Source organism: Dermacentor silvarum, chromosome 11, assembly GCF_013339745.2.
Source record: "Dermacentor silvarum isolate Dsil-2018 chromosome 11, BIME_Dsil_1.4, whole genome shotgun sequence".
NCBI lineage: Eukaryota > Metazoa > Arthropoda > Arachnida > Ixodida > Ixodidae > Dermacentor > Dermacentor silvarum.
In genome coordinates this window covers 48,661,338-48,686,877 of record NC_051164.1, presented here as the reverse complement: position 1 = coordinate 48,686,877, position 25,540 = coordinate 48,661,338, and the positions used below count along the sequence as shown (strand labels likewise).

General features: G+C 43.3%; 1 protein-coding gene across 7 annotated transcripts in view; it reads left to right on the top strand.

Moving 5' to 3' along the window:
- Positions 1-491: 491 nt before the first annotated feature.
- Positions 492-25,540, top strand: part of LOC119433836 (vinculin) — a 68,337-nt gene continuing 43,288 nt past the window's right edge. Inside the window, exons 1-8 of one of the 7 annotated variants that reach the window (XM_049658976.1) lie at positions 492-801; positions 13,130-13,246; positions 15,143-15,250; positions 15,782-15,953; positions 17,227-17,372; positions 18,131-18,299; positions 19,424-19,578; positions 21,317-21,535. In XM_049658976.1, the coding sequence (XP_049514933.1) occupies positions 745-801; positions 13,130-13,246; positions 15,143-15,250; positions 15,782-15,953; positions 17,227-17,372; positions 18,131-18,299; positions 19,424-19,578; positions 21,317-21,535 (1,143 nt within the window). In that variant the 5' untranslated portion in view covers positions 492-744. The remainder of the gene's footprint in view (positions 802-13,129; positions 13,247-15,142; positions 15,251-15,781; positions 15,954-17,226; positions 17,373-18,130; positions 18,300-19,423; positions 19,579-21,316; positions 21,536-25,540) is intronic. The other 6 variants (XM_049658978.1, XM_049658977.1, XM_049658979.1 and 3 more) reach the window with 6 other exon arrangements.

Genomic DNA, 25,540 nt, shown 5'->3' with positions numbered 1-25,540 from the left:
ATATCACGTGCTCTAGGCGGGCGACGCTACATGCTACCGATGCTACTGCGTCAACATGGTGAAGAGTCGTGGGCTACGCAGGCTAAACCCGAACGGTCCAGCTGCGCGACGTCTAAGCGAAACACGCGCACGGGAGCGCGCTTTTCCATTCATTTCCATTCGACGCACCGCCCACGATGCTCCGCGTAAGGAAAAGTGGGTCACTTTCGCTTTCTCGCGTTCGAGGACGTTTCAGCAGTTTCAGTTTCACTCCTGCGCGCTCGGCGCGAACCGCTTTTGAAAAGCCCTTTTTCAAGCAGAGACGTCGCAGAAACGCGACGCAACAGCGTGCAAAACTAGGATTCGTTACATATTCTCAAACGGAGCTTGGGAAGTTTGTGGGCGTAATCGAAACAAGCGTTGTTTCCGTGATCGGTTTGAAGGGAGGCATTCGCGCGTTCGAAAGGCTTCGGGTTGTCCGCGCCTCGAGGCCCCTAGAGGACGCCCCGGTCGGCCTTGCCGAAATAGGCGCTATCTGGGCTTGCTTGTTTTGCGGGGAGCAGCCAGCGGTTGGGCGTGTGTGTTTATGCTCGGCGCTGGGAAGGCGCTATTATTTCGGCGCTAGACGAGTGAAGGATTTTGAGAAGACCGCTTTCTTCCAAGGGGCTCGTTCGACGTCCGCCTCGCGTCGTCGACCGAGAGATAAACCCGGCACACCTTGAAACGACGGGAGTGCGCTGACAGCGCCGGTAAACGCAGCCGAACATGCCGGTGTTTCACACCAAGACCATCGAGAGCATCCTCGAGCCAGTCGCGCAGCAGGTAAGCACGGGGCCGTGTGTTTGCCTGCGAATGGCTGCGAGGGGCGGCGGGACGGCGTCAGCTCCGGTGCTTTGCTGTCAACCCCCACACGTTACTTGCGCCTTTCCGGCGGGGCCAGGTGTGTCGAGTAGAGTTCTCGCCCCGGTTCGGCCGAGGCTTGCCGCCAGGTTCACCTTAGCTTGTTGCGTTCGGCGCGTGCAGTGCGGTTCCTAAACCGGCGCACGGACGCGCAGCATGCCATGTCGGAGGAACCAGGAGAGGGGGGTTGGTGAGGAAAGGCAGGCCTGTGTCTTGGATGTGGCACGCCCGACGCACAAGTGCACCATTGTGCCGAGTGGTTTGATTCGAAGCAGTACCTCCGGCTTTCGCGGTGTGAATGACATTGGAAGACCGTGTATCATCCTGTCGAGCGAGCAAGGACGAAAACGCCCTTGTTTCGACGTTTCTCCTTGCTTTGATTATATGCGCCGCCGAGGCGCTGTCAAGAGGATTTATTACATAAGCGGCGGTGTCGGGTATCGCACGCAGTGCAAGCTCCGCGTTTTAAACTTTTTCTCGCTGTAACCGTACTACGTGTACTAGAAGCTTGTTGGCTGCCAAGATCGGATCGCATCTGTCGGTTCTGTCATTTCGTACGGCGTCCTCAAAATGCTGTGCTTTGCGAACACGCTACACTGATATCCCGTGCGACCTCTTCAGGCTGGCTGGAGGTTTCGGCAGTTGACTCAACCGCTTGTCATTCGACGGCCACTCAAGAGGGCTTATGTCACCGTACTGTCGCGGCAATGCTGAAGCTGAGTCAGCTGGAAGAAAGCGATAACAGCGCTCTCTCGACCTGCTCAGTCCGAATCATAAAAGGAGCGTTCGCGAGGATACCTCACTGTTCGATGATATCATCATCGATGCGTCGTACGGGGGGAAGCGTCGTCTGCTGCCGCGGCTTTGAGAATCTGATGCAGACGACATCGTCGAAAACGGTTAACACGAAATCGAATTTGTTGCCTAATCGAACGGATCGGGGTTTATATTTGCCCATATAGAAGCGCGGACGATACGCAAAATCGCTCGCACTATCGGGCTAACAAGCAGTCATGTTGATGAATCTCTCCTTCGGGTAACGGGGTCTACCTTCACGCTTGGGTGACGCTTCGGTGACAGGTGTGTGACGAGTCCCGAAAGCGAGAGATTTTGTTATTTATTTGCAGTCCACCCTCTTTTGTTGCTATATTTAAGCGGGCGCCCCCAACTTTGCCGTTCGTTTTTAAGTTCTTTTCAGCACGGCGCGTCTCGATTGCGAGGCGTATGACATCGTGTTTTGGTGTCTGCACTTCGCTCGGCAAAAAAGACCCTGTTGCCTCATACGTTTTGATGGTAATGACCGAGTGGAAACGCGACGCGTTCGACTCGATTAGCAACAGTAAGGCGAGCTGAGTGTCTCAGGAGCGTTAATTGCTCGTTCAGGTACGATCGAGGTATTGCAAGAGTAGCGTACGTAGGTGCGCGTTGTACGCGGGCGGAATGCGCCACTTGATCATTTCTCCGCCCACATGAAAGACTCGAAAAAGCGTCGGCAACAACCACTCAACGCCGTGACGACACAGATGCAAGCAGGCGATAATATAAAAACCAATTCGCACGATGCCGTCACGTACTCGCGCCAGTGTCCGTAGGTGTTTGGGATTGGGAAACCGCTCGTGAAGTCCTTTTTAAGGTATTCGCCCAGTAAAATTCCTAACTGTGCCATTGGTGCCACCTCTGTAGCATCACGCCATGCTTTCCGTTCAGAAAAAAAAAAAAAAAGAAACATTGTACATAATTAACAAGCGCACAGACGGATACGGCGAGATTGAGTTGAACAGCTCTATGATTTGGATTTATTTCCCTGCAAGGGCATATAGTACGAAACGTCGGTACTATTTCAGAGTTAACGTGGACCTGAACTCACTTAATTAGTTCACGAAGCGCCCTGTCCCCTAAAAAATACTCAACTTGTTTCTTTTTGGGGGTCATATATGTACGACTAATTGTAATAGCTTCGGAAGAATTGATGACTATGGCTGGTACACGCACATATTTAAGCTTTACGTGGACTGAGCTGCTAATCAAGCAGTTTTCTGTGCTTTCTGAAAGCCATCCCGAAGTCCTGCCATGTACTTTAAAAATCGCATGGTAAACGTGATTTTTTTTTTTTTTTTCTGCGATCATGCAGATGTGGTTATGACCATGTGGAACCTGATCACAGGGAATTACTGAAGTCCTTGACGTGATCGCTGCAATAGTTGTTGCAGATACAACATTGGCCTTGAGTCTAGAAATATACTGGAATTTAAAAAGAAGTTGTCTTTAGTTGCATAACAGTCCGGCTCCCGCGCTAGTTTGAGTTGATCAACCTCGTCTGGCTTGTTCTCCTCCTCATTCAGAGAGAAGGATACACCAGTCCGTTTCGTTTATCTACGCTTCCATTCGTAGCGGAGGCGGAAAGTGTACTGCCTCGAAGAGGTGCGGCCGATAATAGCAAAAGAGGCGAGCAAAAAGTTAGATTCGGAAAAGAAGAAGAAAAAAAGAGGAAACAGCTGAAACCCTGAAACAGCTAGCGGCAGTAGCAGACGAACCGCAACTCGCCACCATCTTGAAAAAAAAAAAAAAAAAGGGGGGGGGGGGGGGGGCGTTGGTGGCGCCATCTGCTTAGCTGGGTCACGGTTTCCGCGCTGGGCGCGCTAATATTAGAATGGCGCGTCTCGGATTACGGCCCATGTGCGCGGCTTGCTTTATATTTTGTTCTTTTTTATCTTATGTACGTGTCACTGGGGGGGCACGAAAGTTTGTTTGCCTCCCTTCCCACACACTCATTCTCTTTCCCACACTTGCGCTGTGGGCCCTCATCAGTGGGAGAGAGAGGTGCGAGTGTCGACTTATGGAATGAGGTGATGAATGGTTTATGGCCATGTTGTGCAAGATGCTCAACTAGTTCACTGAGTGACAACTTGCACAACATGCTTGTGCAGTGTGGTTTTGTTAGGCACAGTCCTTTACTGAGGCAGTATCTTGTGTTCAAGGTTTTCAGTGAGCTTCCGGAAAGATGCAATAAGTTATGCTGTACCTTTAATCAATCAGTCTAATCGATTAAAAACATTACTATACCCGTGCCACATGCACAGAAAATGACATTAACTTGAATGCCATATTTGCATGATGCCAGATGGATCAACCTAAAGTAATTTGCCTTAATGTCATCATTATTTATTGCATTTGCCAGAATTCTTTTGACTCAGAAATGCATACTTTCGATGCCATAGCTTGCGCAGTGCAGTTTAATTGAAGTATTTGATCATGAACCGCACCTATTATGTAAAACATGTACACAAATCTTTCAAACATAACACTCCTGTCAAGAGTGGTACTTGGCGAAATTTCCCACGTCGGCATTGCAATGGCTTCGATGCGACAGGCACCACCTCATTGACACCAATTACGTCCTACAGATATCCTATGGACATCCACTGCCAGGACATGGATATCCTAGGGATGTCTTGAATATGTCCTGTGGACATTCCTTACACGATCGTTTGGTTGCACTTTCCATGTCCTGTGGACATACCTTGCATGTTCACGAGGGACATTGTGGGGACATGCTGCATACATTTTATGGACATGTGTCAGGTCCTTTCGCACAGTGTTTGCTATAATGCCAATTACGTTCGCTGCACACTGTGTGACAGATGCAATGGGCAGAGTGCCAACACATCAAGAACAGATCTGCACACATTACGCGCACGCGCATGCATGAGGAAGTACTCCTCATTCTTCTAGGCCTTCTGCCAAGCGCAAGTGGCTTATTGAACTAACTGAAGTTTCCACAGTAAATTGCGTCAGAAAATTCGCAAAGTGCGATGTACGCTTGAGCTGTAGGCATGAAATCTTTATTTTAATTGTAATTTGAACATGCGAGAAAACGTAATCGTGTTACGAGGAAACTCAGACAAAGCCTCTTGGAGGACAAACATCCATGTGTATGCCAAAAAATGTCCATGTGCAATACCCTTCGGACATCTGTGGACGGATACGTGAAACACGATCGTGTACCACGTCCTTTGGACGTTCAGGGTATAATATCCGGAACTGGATGTCTGGCGGATGTCCTATTTGTTTTTGAAGTGGTGCACTGACTTTGGGATATGAATTGGATGTTGTACGTATGAAGCGTTTTCACTGGGACTTAGCTTCTGGGCTTCGGACTTGACATTTAGCGGCAGAGGTTGCTATGGTTGGTTCCAACATTGTAACAGACAGCAACAAACTCAAGCTAATGGCATCATAATGCACCTGTTAATGCGTAAGCATTCTTTGGTGAGTACCCCAACAAAATCTGTCCGTCCCGTGACACCTTATATCTGTAAATAAATGCATAACTGGTCAAGTTAACACGTGATCATTATAATAGTGTAATAGTATATGATTCGTATCGTTAGAAAAAAAAAAGAAAACTTGTGACATCGTACTCGCCATGTCAAAATCGTAACAATAAAGGAAAATAAAAAAAGCTGTGGTGTGACATAAAAAAAAAAGGTTGTGACAGCATTTCAGCTCAGTTGATACGATATACCTACAAGATAAATGCATACTTGCTCAAGTTAACACATGTAATTGTTGTAATAGTATAATAGTAGATGATTGGTAGCGATGGGTAGACATACATAAGCTAGCTAAATAAGTCAGCAAAAGCTAAGTAGCACCCGAGCCACAGAATGCTTACGCATCAATGGACAATTCTCAGAATTCCTGTGGCATTTCATGAAGGCACATTAACTTGTTAACACATATTTATCTTTTATTAGTACCTTGAAAAAAAAAAAAGACACTGTCATCAACGTCATCGTGTCACATGTAATTAAATTTGGACGTGTGGCAATTCCGCTGAAAAAGAAATGTCATTTGGGAATGTTAGGCAATAACAACTGAATCTTATTTTTTGTGCCCTAGTAGCACAGGTACTAGGCGCAGAGAAATAAGTAATAATACATCAGGATAAATGCATTATAATTGTTTGATAGAAGATACGGGAGCATTGTAGGGTTCAGTAACCAGCAGGTAAGGATTGCTTGAGCAAACCAGAACAATGAAGAAATGACCCCAGTGACTGCCGGGGATGAATCGCCCACCTTTGCTTTCAATCTAGTACATGTATGTGCACAAATAGCCTCCTCTATTTTTTCAGTGCCAACCCTGCTGACTCTCCCAAACCAGGTGTCACTGAGAGGGCGTCACTTTTCCAGTAGTTTGGTCGCAGTTTCATGGGGCATGGTTAGGGTCATGTCAATTATCCTTCATTGTACATCATGCGGAAGCCAAGGAGCGGACACAGAGTGGCAGCAGTGCCCAACTAAAGTTTTCTATGCTGTAGTAGCAACAAGTATAATATGACTGGGAATGTGGTGCCGCCGCAGTAGGCTACTAGCTTTCATGCATTGTGGGGCGACTGGGGAGGCATTGAAAAATACAGGAGGCTATGATACACATCAAGTGTATCAAGTGTACCAGAAAGCTGGAAGAATGCCAGCATTATACTCATCCATAAGAAGGGAGACGTAGACGGAGAATTGAAGAATTATAGACCCATTAGCTTGCTTTCAGTGTTGTATAAAATATTCACCAAGATAATTTCCAATAGAATCAGGGCAACACTTCAGCCAACCAAGAGAACAGGCTGGCTTCAGGAAGGGATATTCTACGATGGATCATATCCATGTCATCAATCAGGTAACAGAGAAATCTGCGGAGTACAATCAAGCTCTCTATATGGCTTTCATAGATTATGAAAAAGCATTTGATTCGGTAGAGATACCAGCAGTCGTAGAGGCATTGCGTAATCAAGGAGTACAGGAGGCATACGTGAATATCTTGGCAAATATCTACAAGGATTCCACAGCAACTTTGGTTCTCCACAAGAAAAGTAGAAAGATACCTATCAAGAAAGGGGTCAGGCAAGGAGACACAATCTCTCCAGCGCTATTCACTGCATGCTTAGAAGTAGTATTCAAGCTCTTAGACTGGGAAGGCTTAGGAGTGAGGATCAACGGCGAATATCTCGGCAACCTTCGGTTTGCAGATGACATTGTCTTATTCAGCAACAATGGGGACGAATTACAGCAAATGATTGAGGACCTTAACCGAGAGAGTGTAAGAGAAGATGTTGAAGATTAATATGCAGAAGACAAAGATAATGTTCAATAGCCTGGCAAGGGAACAAGAATTCAGGATCGCCAGTCAGCCTCTAGAGTCTCTAAAGGAGTACGTTTATCTAGGTCAATTACTCACAGGGGACACTGATCATGAGAAAGAAATTTACAGAATAAAATTGGGTTGGAGTGCATATGGCAGGCATTGCCAAATCCTGACTGGGAGCTTGCCACTGTCGTTGAAAAGAAAAGTGTACAATCATTGCATTCTACCGGTGCTAACATATGGAGCAGAAACTTGGAGGTTAACAAAGAAGCTCGAGAACAAGTTAAGGACCGCTCAAAGAGCGATGGAACGAAAAATGTTAGGGCCTAACGGGACAGGAAGAGAACAGTTAGGGACATGGTGGGGAATGTTAGGGACAGGAAGAGAGCGGTGTAGATCAGAGAACAAACGAGGGTAGCCAATATTCTAGTTGACCTTAAGTGGAAAAAATGGAGGATGGATAACCGGGGGTGGACCATTAGAGTTACAGAATGGATACCAAGAGAAGGGAAGCGCAGTCGAGGATGGCAGAAAACTAGGTGGGGTGATGAAGTTAGGAAATTTGCAGGCGCAAGTTGGAATCAGCTAGCGCAAGACAGGGGTAATTGGAGAACACAGAGAGAGGCCTTCGTCCTTCTGTGGACATAAATATGGGCTGATGATGATGATGATACACATAACACTGAGGTGCCACCTGCCACCTTGCAGCAATAATGATAGCAACGTCTACATCTCCCTCCTTCCTTTGAGTTCATAAGTCCAACCGCTTTGGAGGAACCACCAAGCGTCCATGACACATGCGAAAGTACAGATGCAGACAGCAGAATAATTGTGAAAGTCCATATAACACTTTAGCCTAGCATATGCAAGAAGAAAAAAAAAAAAGGTCTAAATCTGGCACATGTCATCCTGCCCTGGTTAATAGTTTTTACAGGCTAGTTTGAAGTTCCTGGCAGTTTTCATGTGGGACAGGCATGTGGCCATTCCATACTTTGGTCCCATGAAGTTCCATTAGTCATTAGGCAAATATATTGGGACAGTTTGGCAAATTAAAGTTGGCGCTTGTAGCATGTCTGGGGTGTTGCGAGCTGGTAGACTAAATATACCTCGAAGGAAAAGAAAAATTGTTCATTACCGGGTGTTTATTAAGACAGAAATTTTATATTTACAGAAAGGCGAAGATGATAGTATATGGACATTTCGAAATACGCTATCAGTAGGACAACTCAAAAGGGACAATGTTATTATGTGTAGTTATCGATTTTGTAATCAATGCAGTGGAGCATAGTATGTTGTGTATGTGAGACCCTAGGTGTCTGTGCTGTAGTTCAGCTAGCAGTGAAATGAGGCGATGTGTAATTCTGGTTGTTCATTTTCATTTTTACACCCGAACATGTTTCAGGAGAATCTGGTTAAACCCGATTTCTCCCCGAATTCCAACACCACATACCAACCTATTATTTTTATTTTTTTTAACGCTGCATGGAGTTTGCAGTGCACACTCACTAGCTACCCTGCCTCAGGACCACGAAGTTTGTTCCTGTTCGCTTCATTGACCTATAGTTCATATCACAAGCTGCGTGCATCACTGTGCACGCTACACGGCTCTCAACCACAACCGCCCAACGAGCCGCCTAACTCTGAGCTTATTAACTGACTGACATCGTTGCACTGACATTGTTGTGCCTCGCTAATGGAAGCTGTGGTGTCGAGAGAACTTACTCTCAGCTGAGATATGTTCAAAGATCGGACAGGTCTCCGATATGTTGCGCATGCAGTTTGTAATGTAGGTTAACAAGGATGTGTGAAAAATCGATGACCAGCCTTTCATGAATACCATGTTTCATTTCCTTGAAGTTATCAATGCTCCTTTACTGTCATTATTACTTAATAATTTCCAAACAAACGCCTAACTTTGAAGTATTTGCTAGAAAACCATAATGTCCCCCCGATAATCAGCTTGAAACAGATCCCTAGTTTTAACACATTATCGTTAAGGAGCTCGTCATACCCTCCTCTAAAAATTTTAAAATATATAACGTAGTACAATTGTACATTTAACCCGAAAAAACCCGAATTTCGGAATGGTTCTATAAAATTGGAGGGTGCTTAGGCTTCGCCTGTAAGAGTGGAACGCGATAGCGTTATCAGGCTCCATTCGCATCACATTTTTCTTTATGAGTAGGCTTCATTGCAGCACACAGCGTGGGAAAGCCAGCTTACAAAGACCAAGCTTACACTGATCCCCGTAAAGTCGTCTTCACTTTTAAACACAAATGCATTGCTGGGAATACATTTTTACAGGAGCAATTTAAGCCATCTTATATAAAAATGTGAAGGCCCTAGTACCTTTGTTATTATTTTATTAATTGTTTGCTGTTGCCCTGAGGCGCGTGCATGTCCAAAATTTAGAAAACATTCCCCTCAATGTTGCCTAGGACCAAAGTACAGCGAAACACCATCAGAATTGAAGGACGCTTAAGCTTCACCTTTAAGAGTGGAACGCGATAGCATTCAAAGATCTCTGGCTGCTTATCAGGCTTTTTTCTCCTATATTCAAATCACAATCCAATGCTATCATGCCTGTAGGTTGTGGATAAGTTGTATTTTACGATTTTTCTGACGGATTGTACTTTGACAAATTCAATTTTTGTTCACTGATACCTTGCGCCACGCAGAGGGCATTGGTTCGGGATGATAATTTCCACCAGACACCGATGCTTAACGCCGACGCTGGATTTTCTGCGACACGGAGCCCTTAACGCTATCGTGTTAAAAAACCCGATTTCTCCCTGAATATCAGCTTGGAAAATAGCACCCGATTTTTATCCCCCGAATTAAAAAAAAATATATATATAAAACTCGAAAACGAACAACCCTATGTTTAATGTCCTTAGCAAGCTGCCTGGGAAGCAGGAGCAGGCTTTAGTTAATGTGTAGCAACTAAATGCCAGTTTTTTGCATACACTATCAAGCTGATGCTTCCAAAGCAGATGTTCATCAAAGACAATACCTAAATATATAAATGAGGAAACTCTTTGAATTGGTCTATTGTTTAACGTTAAGTTAAATAAGTTATAATCGACGGCCTTCTTTACAGAATGAAAAATTGCATACTTGGTTTTATCCACATTTGTAGTTAATTAGCTGAAAACAAGGCGTAAATATTGAGTAATTGTGTCGTTATGACACTCTTAAGTCCACAAGCGAGCTACCACAAAATGCTACGGTTGTATCTTCTGGGTACATCAGAATTAAAGCGTCATGTAGTGCCTTTGGGAGATCATCTATAAATATAGAAAAAAAAAAAGCAGTCCCAACACAGAACCTTGTGGAACACACGCCATTTTCTGTGCCACATAAAATGGGCTTCATCCCCGGCTTGCACATGTGGCAACGGCGAGGAGGATGTTTGCCATATAGCTCCTCGAATGCCCGAGGTGCCCTACGCTTAGAGGGCAGCTAGAACAAGAGCTACACTCAATTGATCCTCACCGACTGTTCTCACTCGCAAAATTGCCGGGCCCTTGGCCATCACAAACCACACAGCGTAAAGCATTGAGGCACTCGAACATTTATGCGAAGACACAGGCATCCTTAATGAGTACCAGATGCTGCACCTGAATAATAACCACAATGTAACCACAACCTGCTTCTGTTATTTGTAAATGTTTCGTACTCTTTACAATATATTTTTCTTGTTAGTATATTATTACTACTATAGAAAAAGGAGTAGCCGTCACCATTATAGGGGGTCGACTTCTCTTTTATATTCATTTCAATAAAAAAAAGAGGGGTTGGGGGGGCGTGAAACACTAAAAGAAAATCAACGCAAGTACGCCTGCCCTGCAGATAACAAGGATTCGAGAGTGGTTGAGTTGCCCACATATTGCAGAAGGGTATTCCATTTGCTTATTGCCTTAGGGAAGAACAATAAACGATATGGAGTTCTTGCCTGTGGCATTAAAATTATTTTATTGTAGCTACCTCTTGTCTGTTGTGATTTATTGAATTGCATGTAAGTGTCGAATTTCATTTTAGTGTAGTCATTAACAATGCTAAACGACTGTAAGCAGTGTAATTTGTGCTGAGGTTTTAGTGAACCCAACTAGTAATGTAATCTAGCTAGTGACGAGAATTTTATTTATTTTATATTGGTATAGGCCAGATAGCTAGCCAGATTCAGGAAAGTCGTCAAGCTGCTCAAGGAAATGTTAGCGTATTTAAGACATCAGAACACCCACGGCATTCCAATGGTTGTTGACACTGGGATATTATGTAGGCCCTGATGTGATCTGTCGGGCCGCAATATTCTGGAATAGATTGTCTGCGTTTCATCAGGTGGTGCTCTGTTGCTATCACATATGCTTTGGCGTCATGTCTTATTTTTCGGTGTTTTCAGTAAAATCTTTCTATTGCTAGCGCTCATATCTATTTTTTTTTTCAGCCGTTGTAGTTTTGCAGTGCTGTAGTTCACAAGTATAGAATACTAACTTGGCCAGCATACTATACTTTTATTGCCAATTCTTGCAGTCCAGGTTAGTCAAGAGTAAAAATAAAGTTTATCTTTTACAATATTTGTGAACAGATAGAGAAAGGTACATTGCAAGCGGAAGTCCCACAGCATGTTGACTGAAAGAGGCCCCAGCTGATGATATGGAAGTCGGTACAAAATCTTGCTAGAGCAGCTTAACCGTAGGAGCTTACAATTGAAATACCAAAAAGTAACAAGTGATAACAAAACAAAACCTCTGAAAAATTGCGAGAACAAATAAATAAAATAAATATTTGTGGATTCACAGGGTACAAATATGGGCCTGCCCAAGCCAGCATATGACTTGTGGGGCGGTGCCCAGCAGCAAGGGACAAGTCAGCATATGTCACTGTCGGTTCACATCACGAAAATAACTGGATTAGGGATCAGGCAGGAAGAAAAATAAAAAAAATGAAGCGTACAAAACAAAGATAAGACTGCACATCTTTCCGACTGCCTAAAGAGAAAACACTAATTGGGAGGTCATTCAGAACACTTGGCACATAGAAAGCACGAACACGTTCACCATGTCTAGTCCGCACTCTGGGAAAAATTAAATGATCTTGTGGACGCATTGTTTGAGCAGGTACATATGGCAGGCAGAACTCGTTATTCCACAGATATGTAAGACTAACACTTTCTTTAAATAGCAACCTGAATGAAGGCATACGTGAGCACAAAAACAGACTAGAATTGTTGGGAATAGGAACACCATACATCAAAGCATGAATTAGAATTTAGTAAGCCAATCAACCTAATTGTACCAAAACACTGAACAAAAGTAAAAACAACAAACTCCAAAGCATCTTGGTAAAAGAATATCAGTAATAAATACACATTTATTCAAGATTTAATTGAACCACGTAGTATGCATGAAAGAAGTTTTCTTCTTGGTACCTCTTGGTACTTGCTTGGTGATTAATCGTGTACTGCTTCAAAGCAGAATAATAACATTACAGTTCTAAGCTTGGCCACTTGGTTTTTGTCAACCATTGTGTCTCCATATATTGCTCATTGTCTCGTATGTATTGCATGGCTCAGAGTAATTTGTACATGATAGTGGTGAAAGAAAATGCACACACTATTGGTCAAATGCAAATTATGTTGAGTTAGCATTGATAACTTGGGTGTTGTGGTGCAGCATTGAGACCTGGCTGTAATGCATATTATAATCATGTATTTATAGATACATCATTTTTCATATTTTTATATTTTCTTTACACCTATTTTATTACAATTTTCCTCACGCCTATCTTTTCTCTTCTCACCTTTCTCATGGCCGTGGGACAGTTCAGGTGTCTACTGGGAAGTGAGACAGTTACGATGCTCGTGGCCTTTGATTCCTCCCTCCTTTTGTCCTAAACACAACAAACTACTACTACTACTACTACTACTACTACTACTGCTACTACTACTACTACTACTACTACTACTACTACTACTACTACTACTACTACTACTACTACTTCTGCTACTAACTACTTGTAACTGCTACTATTTGAAGGACCCCATTTTGGGAATCTTGATAATGTAACATTTGTGTGTTGAGGGCATTTGTCACCTGGCTTTCAGCGCAAGAGATCACGGAAAGTACCTATTGAAAAGCGTGGGGGTCTTCACAGAAAGACGCTTGTCCAATCTGAGAGGGCGGCACGCTTCGTCAGTGTCGCTTATGCGGGATACCGAACTGTAAGACGTTGCACGACTTCCTTAAGGGTCGGTGAGACGGGCTGGCTGGTGCATTGGTTTGGTTGTCGCTGGAAGAAAGCATGAAGTGCTAGGGTGAAAGAGGACAAAACCTATTGAAGACATATTAAAATAAAAAGTTTGTCTGATTCTATTGTGGGAGCATGCTTGGGACCTACTGAGTTTGTTAACCAGCTTCATTGGGCACTTTACGCATGAAGCTTCCTTGCTGGCATGCACAAGGAAGTTGTAATGGGCTTAACTGTCCTTGCAGTTTTGCACACTCTTACCCTCTCTTGTACTGCTTGGCCTGCAGATTGGGAAAGGGTGTGATGACTTGTATGTTACAAACCTGTTTGAGATCCTTGACGCCTGCTGAGTTTGTTAAGTGGCCAGTGGTTTTTGAGAGACTTCTTAGTACACAAGTGTGAAAAAGAAAAGAACAATGTTTGATTTGGCATTGCTAACGACACTGATTTTCGGCAAGTTAGTGCGAAAGCAACGGCCAGTTGGTTATTCATATTCAGGCAGGTACCGTGCTATGGACACGGGCAAAGTGAGGGGACATAAAAGATGCAACATTTTCAGTGTGATGTGTCATTTTTATGTGCCTTCACCTCATTGGTGTCCTTAGCGCTGTTCCCACATTAATTTTAGCAAGTTGTTGCTGTTGTGTGAGGTGATTCAATACAAGGCGTTTTGCCTCTGTTCCTGTTTCTACTTGCTAGTATGATCCACTGTTAAGAGGAAACAGCCAAGTGGCTCTCAATTTCATAGGCGCTTCAGCTGTGCATGCTAGTGGAAGTACGTCTATGCATTGTGCAAGCATTTACAGGGGAATCAGCACCACCTACAGGCTCAAAACTGGGTGCTTCCGTGAAATCTCTCTTGTTCTATGCTTGCACCTTCCCTTCAGCAGTAGATTGTGCTGGGCTGTTCAAGTGCAACAGGAATGAAAACACATGAAGTAGAACACCTCCAATGGGCAATACTGTAAATTATCTCAATTTCGCGAGCTTTCGTCCTTTCTTTTGAATGCTAAAATTTTGAAATAAATTCATGACTCTTAAATTTCTGCAGATAATTGTGGCCCTAGAAGCATGTGCTGCAAGTAAAATGGGATCTGTGAAATATTTGTTAGCCTAGTTTTTCACAAATTGTAGGCACTTGACAAAAAACTGTGAAACTTGAGTCCTTGCTAGTATTAAGCCATTTGCAGTGACTTGAGAAGAATTGGCTCTGCTGCGTATCCCGTCACCAACGATGATGTAGGCCTTGAGCAAAGTGTGTTAGCAAAATCATGACATAGTCATTTGAAGTTGCGAAAGTTGAAACAAAAGAATGCATTCTAGTTATCTGAAACTTGTTTGCATTTCATTTGCCCATGATAGTACGTAAGTGCTGTTTATGTCTGCTTAGGAGCATGGCGATTGTCTTGAAGCTTGTCAATGAATAAGTGTGTAAGCTTAACCTAACCTTATTTGCTTCTGTTGATTTAACTTCTACAGTAATGCAAAATTGGTTCAAATCATATGAACTTTGAAACAACAGTTTTTAAAGCATAAGCACCAAGTTTAACAAACGTTTGGAACTTTTCAGCAAGGTCAAGTTTATTAAAATGAAGGCCAGATTAACACATGTTGAATTAATGAGAGGTCACTGTATCATGCATGTTTAATGATACAAAACTGTGCTGTATGAATTAGAGGGATTCCCCATGGTGTGCTGAAAAAGGAGATTTCCCATGCTGTGCTGAACAGTGTGCAGTGGCCGAGTGGAGGACGTTGCTTTCACACGATTGTTGTGAAATAGCGAGGTCATGTAGTTTGCTAGTCTGTAGTGCAGATAAGCCACAGAGGAGCAAATATTGATCTTTTTTGATGGTTCACGTTCCACCAGGTATCCCGTCTGGTGATCCTCCACGAAGAAGCCGAAGATGGCAACGCCATGCCCGATCTCGAGCGTCCCGTCAAAGCTGTCAGCATGGCCGTCTCCAACCTCATCAAGGTGCGCTTCCATTCTTTTTTTTTTTTTCCGATACTGCAGGTCGTAAAGACCAAGCAGCAGGGGTAGTACAAAACATAACAAAATGTGACATTAACTGTTGTTGATGGAGACCCTACGCACTAGAAAATAATCTAAATATATGACCATTAGACAACTACGAACCATTTGATGCTAATTGTAAAAAGAGAACAGTGCACCTACAGTGGAAAATTTACATCAGGCAAGGGTAGTACATTATCTGTTAGTGCATGAATTTGTTAGTAATGATGACTACAAATGTACATGAGCCAATTAAACAGTTACACTGAGGTGTTCCATGAACAGGAGGCAATATTTTGCTAATTTGTTCCAATCGTTTGTCATTTGTGTTTATTTCAATCGTTTAGGCATGTCATCATTTCATCTGTTCAGTAAGAGAAGGCATTGTTAGCACTAAGCACAGATGTGAATGCATGTCAGCTTGCTCGCTCGCTTGCAGTGTTTGCCAACATGTAAGCGAATGCTTGAATCTGGTTGGTACTGTTGCATCAGGTTGGGCGTGAGACGATCAACAGCAGCGACGACCAGATCCTGCGACAGGACATGCCTGCCGCCCTGCAGCGGGTCGAGCAGTCCTCCAAACTTCTCGAGGAGGCCTCGGCCATGCTCAAGGCTGACCCCTACTCGCAACCTGCCCGCAAGAAGCTGATTGAGGGTGCTCGGGGTGAGTGTCGCTTACTCTGATGTGGTGGGGACAGTCTGTGAAGTGACGAAGGTTGACAAACTTTAAACTAGTCCTTTAGTGCACAAAATTCTTTGCTGCAGAAGAAGCGAAGGAGCATAGTGATGGGGAATTGAGAAACAAAGGTTGCCAAATCAGGTCCCACGTGTTGGATATAGTGCCTGTTTGAAGCCATCCTAGTCTATTGCAGTTGTGTAAACGGTGACTGGTCAAGTGCGTTAGTAACGGAATGTGTGTTAACCCATGCACCATCAAATCACCTCGTCTGCTTCTGCTTCCGTTTTCTTATGCTTTGTATGCGTGTCCATCACTTTCGTCTTGCTTAGCTATTGCCACAAAACTGCTCTGCTGCTCACCCTGCTAGGGTGCTTTCTTATTCGTTGGGTGCCAGTGACGCATATGTCCGGGAAGAAGTTAACTCAGCCATGGCAGTCTCCCATAGTGCATCTTCTGGCACAGGGAGGAGGTTTAGCGATGAGGTCCTTTCAGAGGACAGCCAGGAATATTCCTCTAATTCCTTTTCAAATTGCGAATTTCTGCTGTGAGCTATCCCTTCATCTCTGCCTCAGCCAGTCTTGGCTCTTAGAGCATATGGTGCATGACTGCAGCATGCTCATTGTTGCTGAACCATCGGTGTGCCTCTTCTTTACAATTACGAAATGTGTAAAGAGACAATATCTTTAAGTGCAGAGGGACAAAGGGCAGGTGTGTTGTATGTATTTATTTTTTTAGGGAGAGCCTTTCTGTTATTTTTTACTTGTCACTGACTATAGTAGTCATTGTGATAGTTACAGTAACTGTGGAAATGTGAGATGCAAACAATACTTAGTGTAATCGATGCCATCTTTTGTTAGGAACTCGAGCATAACACAAGATCATTAGCAGAGAGCATGAAAAGCATTATGTAGCACAAAGCTAACTGACATAACACGGCACTGAGCAACGGTTTGATCATTGACACTTGTCAAGGGCACTTTGAATGTAACCTCTCTTTAATTTAAAAAAGCCAGCTTGACTAAATCTTACATGTTTCCATGCTCAAAACTTTGCCAGTTCTCAGATTTTGAAGTCTATTTTGTGCGAAGCCAATAGCACAACATTGTTAATGTACAAAGCGCAACATTTCAAACAGTGCCAGGCATCCTGTGTTCATTGTTATTGTTGCGTGGTTCACTTAATGGGTACATACCAATTGACCACACCTATTCTTGTTGTAGTCTTGCAAGCATATCCTTTCTTTTGACATTATCCTTAGGCATCCTGCAAGGAACATCTGCCCTTTTGCTCTGCTTCGATGAGTCCGAGGTGCGCAAGATCATCCGCGAGTGCAAAAAAGTGTTAGACTACCTGGCAGTGTCTGAAGTGATTGAGTCCATGGAAGACCTCGTTCAGTTTGTCAAGGTACGCCTTTACACATCTTGATGTTCTGATGTTCACATGGTGTTGATGAGTGTACATGATCCAAGTGAACTGAAGCCAAGCTGTTTGAGTCAAGCGGGCCTTGCAGTCGCACCATGCGATGTTATCTATAGTTCAAAACCACTAGATTAAAGGGCCCTGGGTTGTCGGGCTTGCATTGCATCAATCATATCTTCATTCTCTTTATATGCATGCACAGAAAAGCAGTTTATTAACTTTGATAGCTTGTCTGTCTTACACTCATTCTCTATTCTGGTGCAACATGCACTGTTTGATTTGCCCGGCTGAACTGGGCATCATATGTGACAGTTCAACTAATTGAAATGCCAGTGTTTCTACAACTTGAAAATGCCATACGTTTATGAAAATTACTGTTAGAGGGGTTAAACTCACTCTGTCTATTCTATCCGGTCGGTGCTCTTTTGTGCAGGTTGTTGAATTGTTCAATTTTAGTGAACCGGAAAACTGGCAGATTGATGATAAATAGGAAGTGAAAGTAGCACCTTGTAGTGTCAGCGAAAGAACTGGCCCTTCTGGTTCTAAAGTGGACAGTTGGCTGCCCTAGTTCCATGACACTGGGTCTACAAGCTTGAGCGAGTGGCCAAATACCATCTTGCGACCACACATGCTTGATGAAGTTACTGAGAGAATTGATTTTTGTTAGGGTAGCTGCCTGTGACGGTGGCAGTTGTGACAATAGCACTGCTCGTGACGGTGACACTGCACCTGCTTGAACGCAGGACATGAGCCCGTGCTTGACGAAAGTGTCACGTGACGTGGATGCCCGGGAGAAGGAGCTGACCCACCAGGTGCACCGGGAGATTTTGATTCGCTGCCTCGACTCGGTCAAGGTCCTGGCGCCCATCCTCATCTGCAGCATGAAGATCTTCGTCCAGATCCTGGCACAGTGTACGTGCACGTGACAACTCTCTGAACGTAGACATATATATGATTCACATGTCGTGTCTCACAGGGCCTTTTGTGAATGCATCTTTTTGTTTAACCAATGATAATGCAGAGGTATTAGAATGCACTAGAACATGAAATTGGATAAGTTGGTTATACCTAATGAGGCAGAAGAGCTATGTAAAAGACAGAATGACGAGAACAGTGCCTGCATTGTTGTTCATCCCATATTCAACGCCTGCTTCAAATTTAAAGCGATCGTCGCCTATGCAAGTTGAACAGCTCGGTAACAGCAGCAGAACTGGTAGCGCCACCTTGTAATGATTTCTTCAACCAGAATACCTTAGAAATGTTATTGCATCATCATTGTTTTTACAGAAGAGAGAAAAATTCGTGGGGCAGCAACATTCATATGGGGACGGATTACCAGTGAAGCTGTTTAGGCTGCATACGTGGGCTGCATACATGAAATTATAAATTTTTTTTCATATGGCACCGCACTATGCCTACACAAGTGCCGCCGCGATCATCGCACCTCCCATGCATCTGCTGCAACCGCTAATGCAGCCGCGCTGTCACCTCCGACACGCGGAACGTTATAACCACAGAAGTGTAGGCCATGTGCACAGGTGCCGTCGCTGCGCTCTTTCCCCCTCTCCCCTCCCCATTTGCAATTCCTGTCCATGTGCCGTGATACGGACGTTAGACGCCCAGAGTATCTCCCCTGGGAGTGCATGCGGTGGATGCATGCGGGGGCTAGAGGTAAACAGCTTCGCTGTAATAAAGAAAACCCAATCCGCTATACCCTTATGATTGTTGCTTTAGTTGATGTTAGTATCACAAGACGGCACCACCAGCACTACTGTGCATGCTTTTCCCTCTGCTGTACTGGTACTCCGTAAACTGTAATATATTTACGGACAGGTTAGAACTCTTCCTTGCCTCTGTGTTTTGGTGCCTTGATTATAGGACGAATGCGCTACCCACTAGTCTGGATTTAATTTATTCTACAGCTCAACACACAGTCTATGCCATTGTCACTGTTGTTTTCACATCTAGCTTCATTTTGAGAGAAAAAAAAGGCTGAGCTTGAGCAGCCACATGTACTGGTGCGCAACCTGATGCAGCGGGCAAGGGTGTTGAGGAGGCGGCAGAGAACCGCAACTACCTGGCGCTGCGCATGACGGAGGAGATCAACGAGATCATCCGCGTGCTCCAGCTCACCACCTACGACGAGGAGGAGTGGGATGCCGACAACCTCACCGTCATGAAGAAGGCACAGGTGTGTAAGGGTGGCCGTATTGACTGTTTCCTTACTGCTAGAAAAGTGCTCATTTTCGGTGCCTCGTTATTTTAACGTTTTATTTCAAGATGTAGTAGTTGCAATGTATATGCCAAGATATATAAAACTGTAGCCTGATCACCCGTTTTTTGAGTGATAGTAAAGCAGAAATAATTTCTCAGCGATTATGAGAATTCATGCTTGGAACCTCAAAAAGAAGCACCTCAAGAAACATGAAGTATTAGTACTGTGAGTAAAAAAGAAACAACAACCAAAAAAACTACAATATACCCTATTTACAGTGGAACCTCGCTGATACAATTCTGTGTAATACATTTTTCGGGATGATAGGGGCAATGTATTTTCATTCGGTTGATACGATCGCATTTTCCCCTGAAATTGGATGATACGACTGCAAACTGGTATTTCGGAAACTCGTAGCTTTATATTCAAGTCTACTAGATTTTAATTACATTCCAACGACCCACGAACAACGTGTTAAAGGCCGGCGACACTAGCGGAAAAACGTGCACCACAAAAGCTGCCGCGAAGCAGGTTTTTCGTGCCGTGGGAGGGATCGGTCCTGGACCAATATAAATTAGTATTGTAGTAGTATTGTCTGCTCAGCTTTCGCTCGGGCTTGTTTTGGTTGTCTTTTCAGGTGAGATCTTCATGCGGTCACGTGGCTGAATGAAGCGCCTGCCCTTGTCCGTCAGTCGTATCGGCAGCTGTAATGAAGCGGCTCGCATTTTTTTATTCTCCTGGATTTCGTTTTCCTTTTCTTTGTCCCGCAGACACCCTGTGTTATAGCCAATGATGCAGCATGGGAACATTGTAGCAAGCGGTTTTGTCTTGCCATAGAACGCACGCAAAAGTTTATAGTGCCAGGGCCGCTCACTGTTACATCCAAGTATGGTGAAAAGGGGTAATGCTATAAGTGGGTTTGAGTGTACTTCTCGCTATCTAATTAAAATATATGGATGTTTGTCCCTTATGCTTTTTTCATGCAACCCTATTATAAACAATTATCGGTTATAACAGTGGGATTTTCTTGGCACTTGAATACTGTTATAAATGGGTTCGACTGTACACAGATACACATACACGCTCTCCTATTCCCTCTCTACCTCTACCATGTGACCAGCTTCCTGCACTTCACACACACTTTTTTCCCACTTTGACACTTCCAATGCTAATGCATTAAAGACGACAGCATTACCACTCACTGGGAGAGATGCAGGACTTTAAACATTGAGATCAGGCTCCTGCCTGGGCATGCAGTCGAGGCATTCAGATCAACATTTGCGCTCGATTCTGGGATCTGCTTACAACCGGGTGCCTTTGTCTTCTGTTGAGGTGCTATTCAAGGGCAGTTAATAAGAAAACAGAGTTAGTTACCAGCCCTGCAGATTGGCCAAGATTGCTTCGATAGGATATACCACAGTGGTAATTTTTAACCAACGTAACCAAAATTAAATTTCATTGCCGGTAGCCTTGAAGTCCGACCTTTAAAATTCTTGGGTGCAAATTACTTTGCCGTAAGAAGGAACACATCCCGCCCCTCGAGTTTGCCACGAAATTTATTTTGCTGGCAAACATCGTCACGTTTGGTAATGCTTAAATCTAAAATACGTACCACACTGTGTTGTGAGAGTGTTGTTTCATTCCGCCGAGTGACTGTCTGTACCCGTTCAGACAAGAGTGAAATCTTTCCGCCTCCCATCTTTTATGTCCTCAGAACGCCATTGCGGGCAAGATCCAGTCTGCGCATGACTGGCTGGAGGACCCAATGGCTGTCACCGGCGGAGTTGGTGAGAAGTCGCTGCGGCACATCCTTGACTATGCCAAGCGGGTTGCCGACCGGTCTTTGCCAGCCGATGGTGACGCTATCCGCAAGCTCTGTGGCGACCTCGAGTCTATGACCAATGCTCTGTGTGAACTGCGCCAGGAGGGCAAGGTTAGTGTCACAACCATTTCCCTATTCTGGATGCCTGTCTTGGACACCAGGTGCGCAAGTGTTTGTAGCTGAGCATAAGGTCGCAGCTTTGAAACAGTTATTTATTTATTTCATCATTCATCATTAGTACAGAAGGAGGTCCCGGAGTTACAAGAACTGTCAGGGGGACCTCCTATTAGTAATTTAACAACGCAATAATTAATACATTATGGCAACATAACAGCAACAGACATAAGAATACACAAAGTTAGTGAAGCAAATAATCAAATACAAGAAAGGTGCTTACAATAATTGAAGTTCAAAATATAGGCAAATTAAATACATACAGCGTATGAATAGATAAATAAATTGACACGTTATGGAAACATAGGAATGACACATATCAAAGAACACGAGGTTAATTTAACAGATAATTAGAAACAAATATATGCTCACAATACGCAAAGTACAAGTGTTATATAGACTATGTGACAAAAAAAATATAAGACAACTAAAGAGAAGGAGAAAAAAAAAGAAGGCAAAGGAAGATACAGAATAAAAATAAATAAAAGCAATCAATACATTAGATAAATACAAAAACATTGAAAACTGGAAAATAATTCTGTATACAATATAGACTCATAGTAATGAGTCTGTGGCCAGTAGTGTCGTTAGTAAATATTTCTTCGTATCTCTCTTGAATGTTAATGTTGTGCGGCAGGCTTTAATATGGGGAGGTAGTTTGTTCCAGTATTTAATGGCCGTAAAAAGAGCAGTAAACATTCCATAATTAGTGTTTATTCGAGGGAGTAAAAAATTGTTGTTAGCAGAACATCTCGTATTGTTAGTGTTGGTAAGAGCAGGCCTATTAAATGTATCTAAAATAATTTCATGATTTAGTGTGCGGTATATTAGTAAAACCAATTTGAGCTGGAGCATGTAACGTAATGGTAGTATTTTTAGGGTACTGAAAATTAGTACTGCATGTGACATGTAACTGGAGAAATTGATGATCCTCAAGGCTTGATTTTGTAAATGTTGCAGATGTATTATGTGCGAGCAATATGTGTTTCCCCAAACTGAGATGCAGTATTGCAAGTGACAATGAATAAATGCGTAATAAAGTGAAGTTCTTACGTTTTGTGGAAAATATGAACGTGTTAGAATTAGTACTCTTATTCCAAAGGCAATTTTTTTTGACACCATGTCAGCATGCAAGTTAAACTTAAGTTGGGGGTCCAGTTTGACGCCAAGGAAGACAACTTCATGTGCAGGTGAGAGAACATGAGTTTGTAATACGAGTGGTGGCGCGGGCGCGATGACGCGTTTATGTGTATGAAAAAGCATAAACTGAGTTTTCGAAGGGTTGATGTGAAGTTTGTTAGTTGTGCACCACGCAGACAAGTTGCTTAGGTCGGAATTTAGTCGGTCTATTACGGTATTTATGCATTTGCTATTAGTAAATATAGTGGTGTCGTCAGCATACAGTATAGATGAAGTACTGGTTAAACAGTGAGGAAGATCGTTAATGTACACCAGGAATAGTAAAGGGCCTAAAAGCGAGCCTTGTGGGACACCCTTAGTGACTAATTTAGTACGTGATAGTGAACCTCCGAAATTTACAACTTGTGTTCTGTTAGTCAAATAACTGCGGATGAGCGTAAGAGCTGGGCCACGAATGCCCAGAGTTTCTAACTTGTAAGAAAGAATGTTATGACAGATGGTATCAAATGCTTTACTGAAGTCAACGAAAACTGAACCAACAATATGGCCGTTGTCAAGGGCATGTTTTATTTTGTCAGTGAATGATGTTATAGCTATTTCAGTTGAATGCCCTTTACGAAACCCGTGTTGCTCAGGCGAGAGAAGATTAAATTTGTGAAAGTAGTTTGTTAAGCGGTGTACAAGTAGTTTCTCAATAACTTTGCTAAAAAAAGATAGCATGCAGATAGGGCGATAGTTTGATATTAATTCTTTGTCACCTTTTTTTAATATAGGAGTTATTTTACCGTGTTTTAATTCGTCGGGGAAAACGCCTGTTATGAACATGCAGTTAATAACGTGCGCGAGTACATCGGCGATATGAGATGATACTAATTTGATTTTAGATGGTTGTAAATCATCAAGGCCGGGACCTGTAGTTCGTAAACTAGCGATTGAGTCTGATACTTCTTTGGGTGATGTAGGGAACAAGTAAAATGAATAAGGGGTTTGCCTGAGTACTGGCCGTGGTGTACTATCTGGTGAATGATCTTGTGTAGGACAGAAAAAACTATTGAATTCATCTGCGATCTCAGTGGCTTCCGTTACTATCCTTGTTCCTGTGTTAAGCTGGTTAAGTGCGTGGTTTGGTGAAGACAAATGAAGAAAGGACCTAACGGTATCCCAGGTTTTGCGGGTGTTATTTTTGTGTCTAACAATCGCTTTCTCAAAGTAAGAACGCTTGGCTTCTTTCAAAAGTCTGGTAAGTGTATTAGAATAAGTTATGTACCGCGACTTTAAAGTTACATTAAAAGGTTGGCGTTTTAATTTTTTATGAAGGCTATCACGTTTTTTAATACTTTGTAAGAGGGATCCTGTTATCCATGGGTTTCTAGGGGCGGAGAACCAGTGAGTGTTTTGTGTTGGGCTCGTACACTCCGAGTATACGCTTTTAACTTTGTTGTTAAATTGTTCGAATGCCAGGACTGGGTCTGTTATAGAAAGAATCGGGTTCCAGTCGATTTCTTCAATTTGACTAATGAACTTAGTGGTGTGAAAGTTAGCTCTTTTTATGTTTCGTTGGTACGGTGGGTTAATAGACTTTATTAGAATGAATACAGGATAGTGGTCAGTTATGGGAACAGTGACTACGCCAGCGCATTGCTCTAGGTGTAAGTTTGATAACACATGATCTATTAAGGAGTGAGATCCTGACGGAGGACATCTTGTGGGTATGGTTATTAATGAATCTAGGCCATATCCTGCATAGCAGTTGGTGTAATTAGAGCAATGGCTATCATTGGGGTTAGTAATACAGTATCTATGTTTATGTCACCGAGGATGAGGACATTTTTGTTTTCGTTTGCAATGATGTTCAAGATAGCATCTAGTTGAGAACAAAAGTTTGCGGAACAAGATGATGGGGAACGGTATACTGATCCGATTATTGTGTTTCTACTGTTAGCTGAAAGAAAAGATTTATCGAATTCCAAAAATACAGATTCAACATTAGGGCAAGAGAAAGATAGATCAAGGCGACGGTGATATGAATGGTTATCTTGTACAAGAATTGCTGAACCACCATACCGAACATCCTTACGGACACATACTTCCATTGCGTATCCGGGTATACCAAACAGTTTGCTATCAGCGTTTGTCAGCCATATTTCTGAGAGGCAAATGATAGTGAAAGGGTTATTTAGATTAGAAAAGAAATCTATCATGTTATCATAGTTCTTTGAGAGGCTACGTATGTTAAAGTGTATCAGGGATTTATGGGTGAGCCTGCTGTTATTTAGTGAACGTTTTAGTTCTTCTGAAGAAAAATACATTGTCCGGGATATTTATTTGATTAGATATGAAAGCAGAAGGCTTGGGCAGCTACGAGGCGATTAGCGAGAGGTCGCGTGTGCAAGAGATGACGTACACGCGGCTTCCCTCTGTCTTTCGTGCTTTGATGCGGCAGTTGTCCGTCCATAGAAATTTCCATTTGTGCTGCTTTTTCAGTTTGAGGGCTTGAGCAAACAGTCGTTTGTTGTCTTGTGTTAAGTGGTCGTTAATAAAGACCTTTGCCTCTGCAGACGGAGGGAAGCCGAGAGTAGTAGTGTTTAGTCGTGCTTTCCGGGCCTTGCTTACGAAATCAGCCTTCTTAGTGCGGGAACAGAAGCGTGCAATTATGTGTTTGTCCTTCTTCGCAGGGACGCGGTGAACAATGTCTATGTCAGATGGTGCCACAGGGCAGCCAATCTTGTCGCCGATTTTTTGGAGAACAGCGACACAATTCTCGCCCTGTGTGGACGGCACACCCCTGATCTCGACATTGTT